Below are 13,040 nucleotides of genomic sequence, written 5' to 3' on the forward strand. Positions count from 1 at the left end.
TCAATGCCCAGCACTTCAATGGGCTCCCTGCTCACCTCATCGTTCTTCAAAGCCATGAAGTAGTAGTGGATGTTCTTGTTGCGGGCATATTCCTTCACACGTGCCTTGAACTCTTTGTGATCCAGCACCTCTCCGCAGTACTCCAACACAAAAGTGTTTCTGGAAAGCATAGGGGGAAAAAGCATCACTCTATCAGTGAGCAATTAGTACCAGAGAATGGGAATTAACAGCTATTGAGACAAGCTCGTCCATTTGGTACAGCACTCCGTACCAGCTTTCATCTTAGGCCATTCAGATTAACTTCTTTTTAACTATATAACACCACTAGGAGTATCACAGTGAAAGGCCCAGAGGTTAGAACACTTCCCCTCAAGCACTCATTGACTGTACTCTAAAAGAACCAAACTCTGGAAGCAACAAGCAGAGGAATACAGAGAAAATTAAGGAAATACGCTGCTGGTGGATGGTTTTCCCAATATGAAATGGAAAACCTGTCTGCACCTTGCTGATATGGTGGGCTAAATGTGGGGCTGATAAAAAGACCTTTTTGATCCTAGTAAAGGTGAACCTTCAATCAGAGATGAAGGAGAACAACCAGTTATCCCAACTCCAGCCTATCACAACACACTGCTATGCTACTTGTCCTGTTTTACCTTGCTTAATGACACCCTGAATCCTTCAGCTCTTCCCTTGTGCTCTAACTGCAGAAGGCAGCAGCTCCTGCCCCGCTCCCATTTGGATGGAGCTCCTGCCCACAGAACTCCCAAGCCTGGGAACTTGGGGGCAGGAGGAGAGCAGAGCAGAGCTGGAAATGACTTTGAACCATCCCCAGCCAGGTAGGAGGAATCTCCTTCTGGTTGCATCACCCCTCATTGGCTTTGCAAGCCCTCATAGTCTGCCTTCAGGTGCCAGAGTGGGTGATTCAATGCTCAGTTAGGACATATACGTGAAGGTAACTAAGAAGAACCCTTGACAGAGCACGAGGGCAGCATGTAAAATCGGAAGGAATTCAGCACATCTATTAACATCAGTGGAACTAAGATAACGTCAGCAACTTATTTTCCATGCACAAGGGATTGAAATAGCACAACTACATCATCCAAAGAGCAAAAGCTTACGATGGGAGATCTTTGGCAGCTCTGAGCCCCCAGCCTTTCTTCTCAGTGAGGATTACTTCGACATCTGCATGCTGCTTCTTCTGGAAGCGTCGGTTGGAACAGTAGTCACCATTTGGGCACCTGGAGGAACTAGGGAGAAGGAAATGGAACAACTCAATTCCCATCATGACAACACTGGCAACAGAAACAGCTCAGATGGGAAAGAGATGCCATGGGACCATAATAAATTCAGTGTAAAACTTTCAGACGTGTTTTGCTATAAAAAGTGGAACCATCTGACTGTCAACATATGAATGCAGACTATTTCTGGAATGAAGATAAAAACATTTCCAATGCAAATGCTACTGCACTTGTACATCGTATAAGCAAAGCGGGCTGAACTGGCCAATTCTCTCCATATTTTCATGGGTTCTCCTCCCAAGATCTTCCCCTTCCATTCCTCCCATCCACATCCAGGAGGGGAAAGAAGATGATGACAGCAGTAGCCTACATGGCTCTGAGGAGAGCACAGATGTACAAGGAAAAATGGAAGGAAATGAGCAACTCACAGAGAGCAGTATTTGCATTTCTGAATTAAGCCTCTGGAGCAGAGGACTCCAGGCCTTGGCAGTCAGTTTTACAGGAGTGCACTAAGAAAAATACTTGGTTTGGGAGACCTAAGGTCAGATCTAAATGCTCCCTGTAGGCTCTGAAGCCAAATCCACACCAGTCAGTGAAAACAGGAGCGTGACGACAGCTTGCGGCCAGCAAGCAGAAAGGTGTGAATTCCTCCAGGGGCTTCCAAGTCATCTCCTGGACAACAAGGGCCAATTCTGGACAACTCACCACTCGATCATGAGCAGGCGGTTCAGGCAGTCTTCACCACAAGCAACCTCCCCCTGCGCTCGTTCTTCCTTGGAGAGAGGAGGGCATTCACACAGCATTCGCTTAATATCCCGGTGGGATTTGCTCTTCTTCCTGTTGACCAATTATAAGGTTTATATTACAAAGATAGGAGGTTTTGAATAGCCTCTCTCTTGAAATACCATATTCTATTAGCATAAATAATGTCATGAAGACAACCTCCAAGAGTTTCCTCCCAGCCTTCTCTAATGCTCTCTTTGGCTTCACTGACACAAAGCCAGGAGAAAATCTATATTCTATAATTTTAACATAATAAACCACTAGAGAGCACACGTGCCATTTTAAAACAGGTCTGTTTTAACACAGCAAACCGAACGGTTTAACTAATTAAACCCCTGTTTTACTGTCAAATAATATGATTTTAAACATGCAAAGGTGTTAAATGGGCATGAATCATCAGAAGAATAAGACTTGGTTACAGACTCGTTAAGGACTCTTACCTACATGTTAAATCCAGAGGGAGTATTTTTTGGCACAGCTGGAGGTTGTTGAGCTCTGAGGTAATTCTCCTATTAAATAACCCTAAAGTTCTGAAATAAGGCTTTTCTTTCAAAGGTCCCCATCCTGGTCAATATTCCCACTAAAGGATAATCCACAGTCAGTACCCTCTGCTATTTTATATCACAGCTGTTAGAGCTGAACTAACTTGTCTGAGACAACAAATATCCAATTACCCAAAGCTTTTGGAAAGGCAAAATACGTATCCAAAACTTCTGCCCACATCCTTACTTCCCTTTGGGAACAGAGAACAAAGCAGGACAAGCCGAGAGATGATGCTTCTAAGCTGCTCTGGGCTCTAATGTGGTCTCACCATGTTCCCATGAATGGGAAACAACAGAGAGAACAGCAAAAGGAAAAAAATAAAGGAACTAAAAATTGGAAGAAAATCACTTCTGCAAAGTACCATGGCTACAAGAACAAAGTACCATGGCTACAAGTACAAAGTGTTTACTCGGTGCTGACAGCAGGAATCTCAGGTGTGCAAATCCTGCTTGCAACCCTCATCACATGAGCTATAGGGGATGCCATGTGGAATAAGGTATACAGTTCACAAGTGATGCTTCCCCTGTACTCTTCTAACTCCAGCCTCTCTCTGGGCCCATCGTTGGAACGAGATCCAGCACGGTTACAGCTCTGGTACAGCACCTTGTCATTTAAAAGCAGTGCTGAGATGCAGGGAATGTGCCACGCCTCCTCTCCCTGATGTACCAGTTGCCAGTATGGCCTTCAGAAAGCTACCACAGAACCAAACAGAAGCTGAAATCTAAAACAGTTATATGCAAGAATTAAAATAATTAAAATGAAATGAAAAAGCCTCGGTTACCTTTCTGTCAAGTACACATTTTCCTCAATGAGGTCGAAGTAACAGGGCATTTTCCCCTGCTTGGCAAACTCCTTCCAGCGCTGCGGGTCGCGGAAGTCATCCATGATGCACGGACGGCCGACCATGGAGGAGTCCTGCGGTGCCACCTCCTGCTCACCCTCCACCTTCACTTTCTTCCTCTCCCTGGAGTCTGTGTCGCTCTCGGAGTCGCTCTCCAGCTCTTGCCGTCGTTTTTTGGGAGGGCCTCTCTCTTTCACATCGTTCTTTTCCAAAGCCTTCACCTCCTCCTTTTTCTCAGCGACAGACAACGGCTCTTTGCTCGAGTTGCTGCTGATCTCATGGGCTTGCACAGAGCCTGTCTCTTGCTGCCCAGGAGCATGGAATTTACTGGAGGGGCTGGGGAAGCCAGCCTTGCACTCATCATCCCAGCGGTCATCCTCGTACTCCTCATGATCCTCTGTTAGAGAATCCGGCACTTGTCCTTGAACTCGTTCATAGCTGCCTCCAGCAGGACGGCCAGCAGACCTTGCGTCCCAGTAGCCATTGCCCTGCCAGCAGTTCTGAGAGCTGCTGTAGGCTCCTGTGCCTGGCTGGTAAACATAGCCCGAGTAGACCCCAAAGCTGCTATCCGGCTGCTGATAGGTGCTGCTGGGCTTCTCCGCCTGCAGCTCCCAGCTCATGCCGCCCATACCCTCCACTGGATGGAAACTGTCCTCCCTGGAGCAGTCTCCAAGGCCAGACTGATGGAGACCCCCACTCCCCTGCCAGCTGTCTGGTTTGGAAAAGCTCATCGGATGGCAAGACTTATCAGCGCTCTCAAAGCTCTCAGGCACACAAAATGGCTGCTCCTCCTGCCGGCCAAGCGGCCTATTGATGGACATCAGCACATTAAGCATTCTCTCATCTGGGTTGGGTTTGCCTTGAGAATCCACCGCCAGGTCTGCCTGGCTCGTGCTGTCCACACCATCGCTCTGCGGCTGGCAGGCGTCTGCCCGCAGCTCTTCGCCATCCTTCCTGCCAAGCTCAGTAGATGAGGCTGGACTCTTCTCCATCCCTCTTGGAGAGCACCTGCTCTCAGCCTGGGGCCCGTTGTTACTCGCCGTAGCCTCTGGCCTCTCCTCATAGTAGGGCCTGCTTGGTTCTGGCCTCTCATCATCCCAGTGGTCGGAATAGCGCCGTGTGCCCTGGCTGCTCCGCGAGGAGCAGGGGCTGCTATCCTCCATTGCAATGCTTGAGTTCTTTGGGACAACCACAACAGACTGCAGCCGTTTTCGTGGCACGCCATCATCAGAATCAGACTCCTCTGTGTCACTGTCGTCGCTGCCCGGCTCGCTGTCACTTTCAGCCGTGTCAGAATAGTCCTCATGGGGAGCGGGAGCAAATTCGGAGGTACCACCACTGCTGTCACACGTTGGGGCTTGCGTTACAGCTTCTGGTTCTTCTGCAGCCACCACAACATCACAAGATGGAAATGAAGCGTCTGGAAAAGCCGAAGCCACCATGGGCTCATTCCCTCCATCATCCTCGGCACAAACTACCTGGCCTTGCTCTTCCAGATCATCAGGACTGACTCTCTCTGTGGTAACAGCCATTTCTTCCGCTGCCTCCTCTCTGCTGCAGTGTTCCAGTGGCACTTGGGAATAATAGGAATGCTCATCCTCGAGAGACATCTTGCCCCGTGCCGAGTCCAGATCAACATGCTGAACATCCACCTCGAGCACCTCCCCAGTGCCCGAGCAGCTCGGTGGGGCCCCATCCCCCTCAGAGGGGATATCTTCCTCCAGATGCTGCGTAACCACAGGACCATCCTGCCTGATGTCAGGGGAATAGCAGCCCTGGGCAGAATCCCTGCTTGAACTATCCACAGCCAGGCCAGCTTGGTGGGGTGTGTCAATGTGATACTGCTCCTCTTCACATGCAGACTTTGAATTCGGATCCTCTGTGCTTTCATAGTCGCACGTCACCGTCTGCGGTTCAACGTGCAGATCCAAAAACGCCTCAGAAGTCACTTTTACATCTGCTGGCTCAACTTCGATTTCAACTTCTGAATGATACAAAGATGTAGTGGCATCATCTGAAACGTAGCAAAAAACTGGTTCTTTGGTTTTGTCACAGGGAGCTGTCTGACCATCCAGATTCTTCACTGAAATTTTGGGATGATCTACATTCACAACTGGAGAAGGCAGAGCTTCACTTTGCTGCTCCGGGACCAGAGCCTCTTCCTCCTTGAACAGGCTGCTACACTCGCTGGACTGTATGTGAGAATAGTCAGGTTCTTGCTCTTTAGGGACATATATGCTCTCAAATCCATTCGATGGCAGCGGATACGAGTTACTCGTCCTCCCAACGTGTGATGCTTCCAACCTACACAAACTATCATCAGATGACACTGCAACATCCTCCGCTTTGGAGGCACTGGGTGCTGCCAGATCATCAGAGCTACCCTCTGGGGACCCATTTATATTCATTTCTATAGGGAAACATGATCTCAATTGCTCGTGCTTTATACTTACTAAAGTCTCTTGCTCCTTAACATTGTCATGGCATTCACTGCTTGCAAGATCCTCAGACCCTGAGTGAGGAAAAGCAGCTTTTGATTCATCTGTCTTTTTAAGAGTGGGGGAATCATTTAACTGATTTAATGGAGAAAGTGTTTTTTCCCTTTCAAATCTTTTTGCAGTGGACACTCTGATCTCACTGCTTTTTAAACAAGAGATCTCTAAATCTAGAGAATTAGACTGCTGTTTTATTTCTTCAACTGATTCTGTACAACAGAAAGAACTTTTAAATTTATCAGGCTTTGGTGCGGGGGTCTTTGAAGGGGTGGACTTATAACGGGAAGAAGAATTCACATTACTGTCAGGCTTAGAATGGGAAGTCCCCTTTCGATACCCGAGCTCGTTAAGGGGAGAGCACCTTTTGGTTACTTCACTTTCTGAAGTCCGTTTTGAATCTCTATCTGCTTTTGAAGAAGACCTTCCTCTCCTGTCCATGTCAGCATGAGATGACTCTACTTTGCTGTCCCTGTCTGATTTAGAGTAAGAAGTCCTTGACTCTCTGTACGAGGAGGAGTGGGACGACGTGCGCCTCGAGTCGCTGGATCTGGAATGCGTCCTTCTGTATTCATCTTCCGAATCAGAGCTCTCCCTCCCTCTGGAGTCTGCATATGACCGGGAGTATCTTGTCCTCTCTCTGTATGGGGAGCTCCGGTGATACCTGCGGTCAGATTCGTAGTAATGTGAGCGCTCTGACCTTGAATAGGAAGAGCTAGTTCGGGAGCTCCGATCCGACCGGGACCGAGAATGGGACCGGCTTCGCCTTCTCTCTCTGTCTGACCTGGATCGGGAAGATGTATACCGCGAATCTCGTTCCGATTTCGAATAGCTAGAATACTTTTCATCTCTGTCTGATCTGGAGCGTGAGGAGGACTTCAGTTCTTCTCCTCTGAGAGAGGAAGAGCTTTTCCTGGGATCCCTCTCCTTTTCCGCGCTGGATATCTTCTGCTCATGTGAGCGCTGGCTGGAAGAAGTCCTCACGGAATCTTCATCAGACTCAGAGCCCAGCATCGTGCCATCGGACTGGGAGAACTTCCTTTTGGAGCCCTGTTTCCTAGAGCACAAAGAAGCACCCTTGGAGCTGTCTGAAACTTCGTCATCTTTCCCAATATGGGAATCTTCCTTCTGTGGAGTTACTTCCACCTGCTCAGCCATGTGTTGAGTTACATGTTCTTCCAAACCGTGTGATACCACATCCTGCTTAAGGTCCAGCTCTGAAGCCTCCTTAGGGACTACGTGACATGGCTCCTTTGAAGCTGGGACTTCTGCTTCTACAGGTGGTGACAGCAGCAGCGTTGACATGAGCGTGACAGGCAGCTGTGGCAAAGCTGCCGCAGTGGGGACAGGCATTGGTGCTGCTGGTGATGCTGTTGGTGGAGGTGGTGGTGCCGATGCAAAGTCCGTGGCCGCTGCCACTGGTTCTGTTACCGGTGCCAGAGCCGGTGGCGGCGGCAATAAAGATGCTGCTGCAGCTGGTGGGGGGGGTTTGGTTGTGACACTAAGTAAATGTTTCTTAAAATGGATTTTCCCCAGTTCTACCTTCGGTTTTGGAGGTGAAGATTCCTCCGCTGAACCAGCAGCATCCCCAAGGTCCATTTTAATTTTGGGGTTAAAATCAGTCTGTAGGGGTACTGCTGGGGAGTTCTGAGTTTCATTTTGTTTCTCGTTTCCCAGACCGGACAGAAATCTGTTCGGTAAGGTTTTCTTGGTTAAACTAAAGCTGAAAGACACCTTCTGTCTTCCTTGCTCCTCAAGGTTAACCTTCGTTTTGGTGCCTTTGGGCAAAAAGCGACTAGAAGCAACACCTTTGAACACCGGGCCTTTGATAAAGCCAGCTTTCTGCACGGTTTCAGTCTTGCTCTGGAAAAAGAAAGAAAAAAAAGATGCCATTAGTGGAAATGTTTATTTTTAAATTCTGTTCTACGCAAGTACTGAAAAATTTTCTTTCACCTTGTGAATTTTTTATGATGATAAAATAGAAATTGATATCCTGGGCTGAAGTCTGGGACAGCACAGCCACACAACCTGCCTCTCTTTTAATCAAAATCAATTATCCGCTCCTATCGAGTCTCAAACAAAACCTCCTTTGGGATTCAGGCTTTCCAGGGTGACAAAGTGATCAGCGCTCACATCACTGCTTGCAGAACTTCCATCAGTGCTCAGCTAGACGTGGTAACTGACATCTCCAAGCTGATGGACCCTATCACCTTTACACATGCAGCTTATTTCAATCTGCTGTCCTGTGAGGAGTCCTTCCCAGCAAGCCTGGCAGTCTGGGACACAACTAAGCTGAAAGTCATCTCCTCCTCTAGGACGCTCCCAACTGAGATGTCACTTTGGGCATGGCGCAAGTCTAGAGCAACAAAGCTCTTTTCGACATGGGAACTTCTTCCCTTCCAAAATGCATTTATCAAAGCCTGAGATTAACAGCTTTCAGAGCAAAAAGCACAGTGTGTTTATTTGCCTTGGCATGTGCCCAATTGTTTTTAAGCTCCGGGCTTGTCTCTGCAGAGACTCTATCACTATCTACCGCAGCGTAACGATAGCATAATCCCTAATGATGAATATCGTCCCATTGTGTTGAAAGGGTGTTTCTGTCAATACTCCTCATCCCCATAAATCCAGATTGCATTAATGTAATCACACTTTGTGCAAGAAGCATAACTCAGTGAGGACTATTCTAGCAGTCTGAATGCTGTATACAGGAAGGTTCTACTCCATAACTATTGCATGAACACATCTTTGGCCGAAGCAGTGGTTTCCTGCACCCACTCTCAAGTCTTAAGGACTTTGTTATCATTTAACTCTTGTAAAACAATGCAGAGTTGCTAAAGCTAAAGGCACGATGGTAAATTATTAAGTAAGACACTGGTGGAATAGAAACCCCACCCCATGCTATTTCCACATTTTCTTTTCCAAAACTCTGACTCCTTTACAATGGGTACCACTTTGTGGTGGCTCTTCAGTGTCCGCCATTGCTGAAAGGGCATCCAAATAGTGACCTTGGGGACTGGACACATCTACACGTCTGTCCATCTCTTCTCCAACACTGTCCCATACTCAATAGAAAGGCTGCTGAAAATACTCTCTGTTTGTAGAAGTGACCCATTTTTTAACTCTAACATCAGCGTAACACACGAACGCATAGGAACAAATTCACTGGAGCACAAAGGACAAAACGTTCAGTCCATGTGGTGGGAGCTTCAAGATGCTCAATGCTAGAGGCCATGGAGTCTCCCATAAGGTGCTGGGCACAGGCTCCCAAAAAACGAGGCAATGTCATCTTGTGAGCATGTTGGGTTGCTTATTACCCCCTATACAACCAGACAATTCAAACCTTTCTACTCCGACCATCAGCACTCAAAGAGTTTTCTTACTAAAGCTTTAGTGAAATTATTCTGTGTGCAAAATCACCCACAGTTATGAAAATACGACAGTGTTTTGATTAAAAATTTCCTAACTTTTAGTGCCGCAGAGCTGAAAGCTGAGCCTACAGATGAATAATGGGGCTTGGATACATCCACCTGTACACAAAACAAGGGCTGGAGGGGATGAAAGAGCTGCTAAACTTCCATTCCTCTGCTTTTCATATCTCAGCAGGGACGATGCCTTTCAGAACAAATGTTTCAATCGCATGCTCAGCCTTCCAGGGATTTCTTCTTAAATAACACCACACTGAAAAAACATGACTTCCATAAATCTAAAAAACATCCCACAGGTAGCTTTTGAAATGTAACAGGGAGCAATTACTGGCAAAATAGTAGAAAAGTTCTCCTTGCTTTAATGTTTTACAGGCAGTGAACACTCCGCAGAATGCTGCTGTGGGTGTTGTGCAGCCCGGGGTAGGCAACAGATGCTCACTCTGAGCCTTCAGCAGAGATGAATGAGCGCTCCTGCAGCTCTCGTATCACCGTGGCAGCACACAGAGTACGTTCAATCAGAGCAGAAATGGTCCTAACACATCAAAAATGATCAGCAGCACCATTCTACCAGTCACTCATTGGGGTATTATCAAGTGTTCCTATCCTTGGAGGTTTGCTCCTTTCCTCTAACATTAACTGGGCCATACACAACAAAACTCATTTTTTCCCCTGATGAAACGCCTAAAGATTCACTTTGTCATGATGCAGGAAGCAGGACGTCCCTACACACGGTCAGCTGCTTGCAGGCATGCTCTCTTTCCTCCAGAACTCATCACTGTCCCAGCGACACCCCAGGAAAACACCAGATTTGAATGTGATGATGCCTCGTGCTGCTGCTCAAGAAAGCTTCTCGAGACTTGGGTCCAGATAAAATCCATTGGTGAAGGTAACTACACACATCGCAGGAGCAGAACAGGAAAAGGAATGAATTGCACTCACCTCATTTTCTTCTTCTCTATTGCAATCCAGCCGAGAAAACATGCAAAAGAAAACAGAAAGAAGGTGTAAACATCAGGCAGAAACAAGAGTGCACCCGCAAGCAGGAAGGGCTGCACAGGTAGCCCTGTGCCGCCAGTGTCACCCACTGCACAGGGATACAGCACTGGTGGGAAGCTCAGAGCCCTGGATGCTGGCACTTCTGCAAACCCTCCAAGAGCAAACAGCAAGTGCAATGCTGATAGCTGGCATGGCAGCCAGGAATCATTTCAATAGAGGTGATGTTGCAAAGATAACGCAGATATCAGCCTGGAAAATGAGGCGCAGTTTAGTGTTTTCCTTAGGAGATGGGGAATAGTGCATCTCCTCTCTCACTGCCTTTCTATGTTCACCAACACTTTCACAAGCAGCCCAACAAACACCTTATTGCTGTATTGCTCTGCACACCAGCCCCGGCTAACTTGTACCACCACAATGCTCAGAATTCCCAAATAGAGCTCCTTGGCATTCAGCCGCTCCCCAATGAGCTGGTGCTGGGCACAGCCTTGGGAAGCATCAGTGAAATTCTTCCTTTAGGAAACTACACAAAACAATACAGAAGTTTCATGCCCACTGCTCAGTGGTTACCAATACGGCTAAATAACAAAAACTCATCTGACTTTGGTATTTCCTCCTCAAAAGCACACTGTAACCTCTCTATTTGCACACAGGCAGCCTTTTCCCTTCTGTATCCTACAAATACAGGGGAAGTTTTCAACACAACCTTTGCTAAATTTAACAAGCTTCTGACTCATAATTCAGCATTGCTGTGCTGACATGGTCAAAGTTATTGCACAGAAGGGCTCACAGATTGGGCCTCAGGCATCAGCTACTCCAAGAACCAATTTCTGGAAAAGAAACCAGAGCTCTGGGTTAGTGCAGCCCTGCAGGGACCCTATGCAACAACAGCACGGCAGCAGCCAGGTATGTTCCTATTTCAGCAATCATCAATGCAGAATCAGGAGCAACTTCCTCGAAGGCCTATCGCCAGCAGCAATATACTACCAAGCTCACGTGCAACTGATAAACCTTATTAATAGGCAATAAATTATCCTTACAGCAGCAGCAATTGGGCTTTTTATTGAGGAAACATGAACTGTGAGTTTAAACGAGCTGTGGGAAACACAAAGGGCACATCCATGATTTAGTGGGGTTGGGAACACTGCAAACTCAACACAGAGCAGAAGGCAGAAGTCCTTTTAGAACAGCACACTGATACTGGAATGCACTGGGATGGAGCAGGGCTGCAGGCTGCTGCCTTAGGGCCAGAATTTGGCCAGAGGGAAGCCCACCTGATGACAGCAGACAGCCAGAGGAAGGACAAAGCAGAATAAGGCTCTATGTGAATGAAGCTGCTTGTTTCAGAAGTCAACAGAGCACGTAGGAGCAGGACAGGCATTACGTTACCAGCAGTGGATTTTGTGCAAACACTGGGCAGTATTTCAGGCACTGCACCCTCACTGCAGGCTGCAGGTCACGTTTCCATGTCCTGCCTCTTCCTTTACCCCGGATCAAATACATAAATAGATATCCAAAATTAGGCAACGCGTCACTCCTTGCTCAGGAACCAATCGAAGCACAGTTTCATCTTTGATGATGATGATGCAACTGATTGATCACCTAAGTGATGGGTTTGCACGCTCTCCAAACACACAGTGCAAGCAAGACTCAAATCTCCACATCATGCACAAGGGTCTGCGTCTTGTCCAGGGCACGAGAAGAGAAAATAAAGGTGTATGCAAATGTTTATCATGATATCATAGAATCGTGAAAGTTGGGAAAGACCACAAAGATCACCAAGTCCAACTGTGAACCCATCACCACTGTGCCCACTCCCAGAATCATTAAGGTTGGATAAGACCTCTGGTCCAACCTCTCTGGTTTGCCCTGGGTAATAAGAAATAAAGGTGTGTTTTTCTTCTGAGGTTCAGCATCTCTGAGGTGCCTGAATGGACTTTTATGAATGAGACTGCTCTCCTTATGGTGCAGCCCCCCCAGCAGGACCTCCTATGCTACAAAGGCAAACAAATACAATGCCCTCAGGATTACGAACTCTGCATGACAAACACTGGCTGAAGACAAAACATTTCCTCACCTCCCACATGCCCCTTTTTTTCCCCTTTTTCTCCTATTTTTTAAGACAGAAACTAGGCAGCCTAAAGCTCTTTTCATCTAAACATTTGCAGGACTAACCATCCTGGAAGAGCCAAAAGCCTCCCCCTGTGCTCTCAGCACCCCTAGCTCCAGGCTGTCCATTTGCAAGCGTTAGCACTGGGCCATCTCAAAGCCTACCTGGTTGACAATTACTTTCTTTTCTTAGGGAAATAAAATGCAAAACCCAAATCCCCCGACCTGGGCACTCAGCAGGAGGAAATGCAGCTCCTAAATTGCAGCCCCAAAATGCAAAACCCCATTGTAGCCTCCAGATCCCTGCTCACCAGGTATGGTAACACTGCAGGCAGCACAACCAAGCCAGAACTTGGCTGGAAACTCCTCATTCCAGCGGGATGGTAATGCCAAAGAGGAAATCTCCATGCCAAACCAGTTACAGCTCTGCACGGGACACATCACTGCTGCTGGCACAGCTGAACCCAAACGGTTCCATAAAACCTTATAGGTCTGAAGCGTCAGCACACACTTGGTTTATTAACCTCTAATACATCCAGCTAGGGATTAAAAACTAGGACAAATTAGGAGCAGTCTCTGCACTAACTGAAACAAATATGGTGCTCAATTACTGCCA

The 13,040-nt window shown here is 47.4% G+C and overlaps 1 protein-coding gene across 3 annotated transcripts in view; it reads right to left on the reverse strand.

Moving 5' to 3' along the window:
- SETD2 (SET domain containing 2, histone lysine methyltransferase) overlaps nt 1-13,040 on the reverse strand; it is a 43,760-nt gene that overhangs the window by 24,040 nt on the left and 6,680 nt on the right. For all 3 annotated transcript variants that reach the window (XR_004306317.1, XM_015852945.2, XM_032442944.1), the window contains exons 2-6: nt 10,262-10,277; nt 3,346-7,760; nt 1,944-2,075; nt 1,119-1,247; nt 36-159 (exon numbers count right to left, since the gene is read on the reverse strand). Coding sequence is in view for 2 of the 3 variants with exons in the window: in XM_015852945.2 (XP_015708431.1) it covers nt 36-159; nt 1,119-1,247; nt 1,944-2,075; nt 3,346-7,760; nt 10,262-10,277 (4,816 nt within the window). In the remaining variant the exon portion in view is untranslated. The remainder of the gene's footprint in view (nt 1-35; nt 160-1,118; nt 1,248-1,943; nt 2,076-3,345; nt 7,761-10,261; nt 10,278-13,040) is intronic.

This window comes from Coturnix japonica, chromosome 2, assembly GCF_001577835.2.
Source record: "Coturnix japonica isolate 7356 chromosome 2, Coturnix japonica 2.1, whole genome shotgun sequence".
Taxonomy (NCBI): Eukaryota; Metazoa; Chordata; class Aves; order Galliformes; family Phasianidae; genus Coturnix; species Coturnix japonica.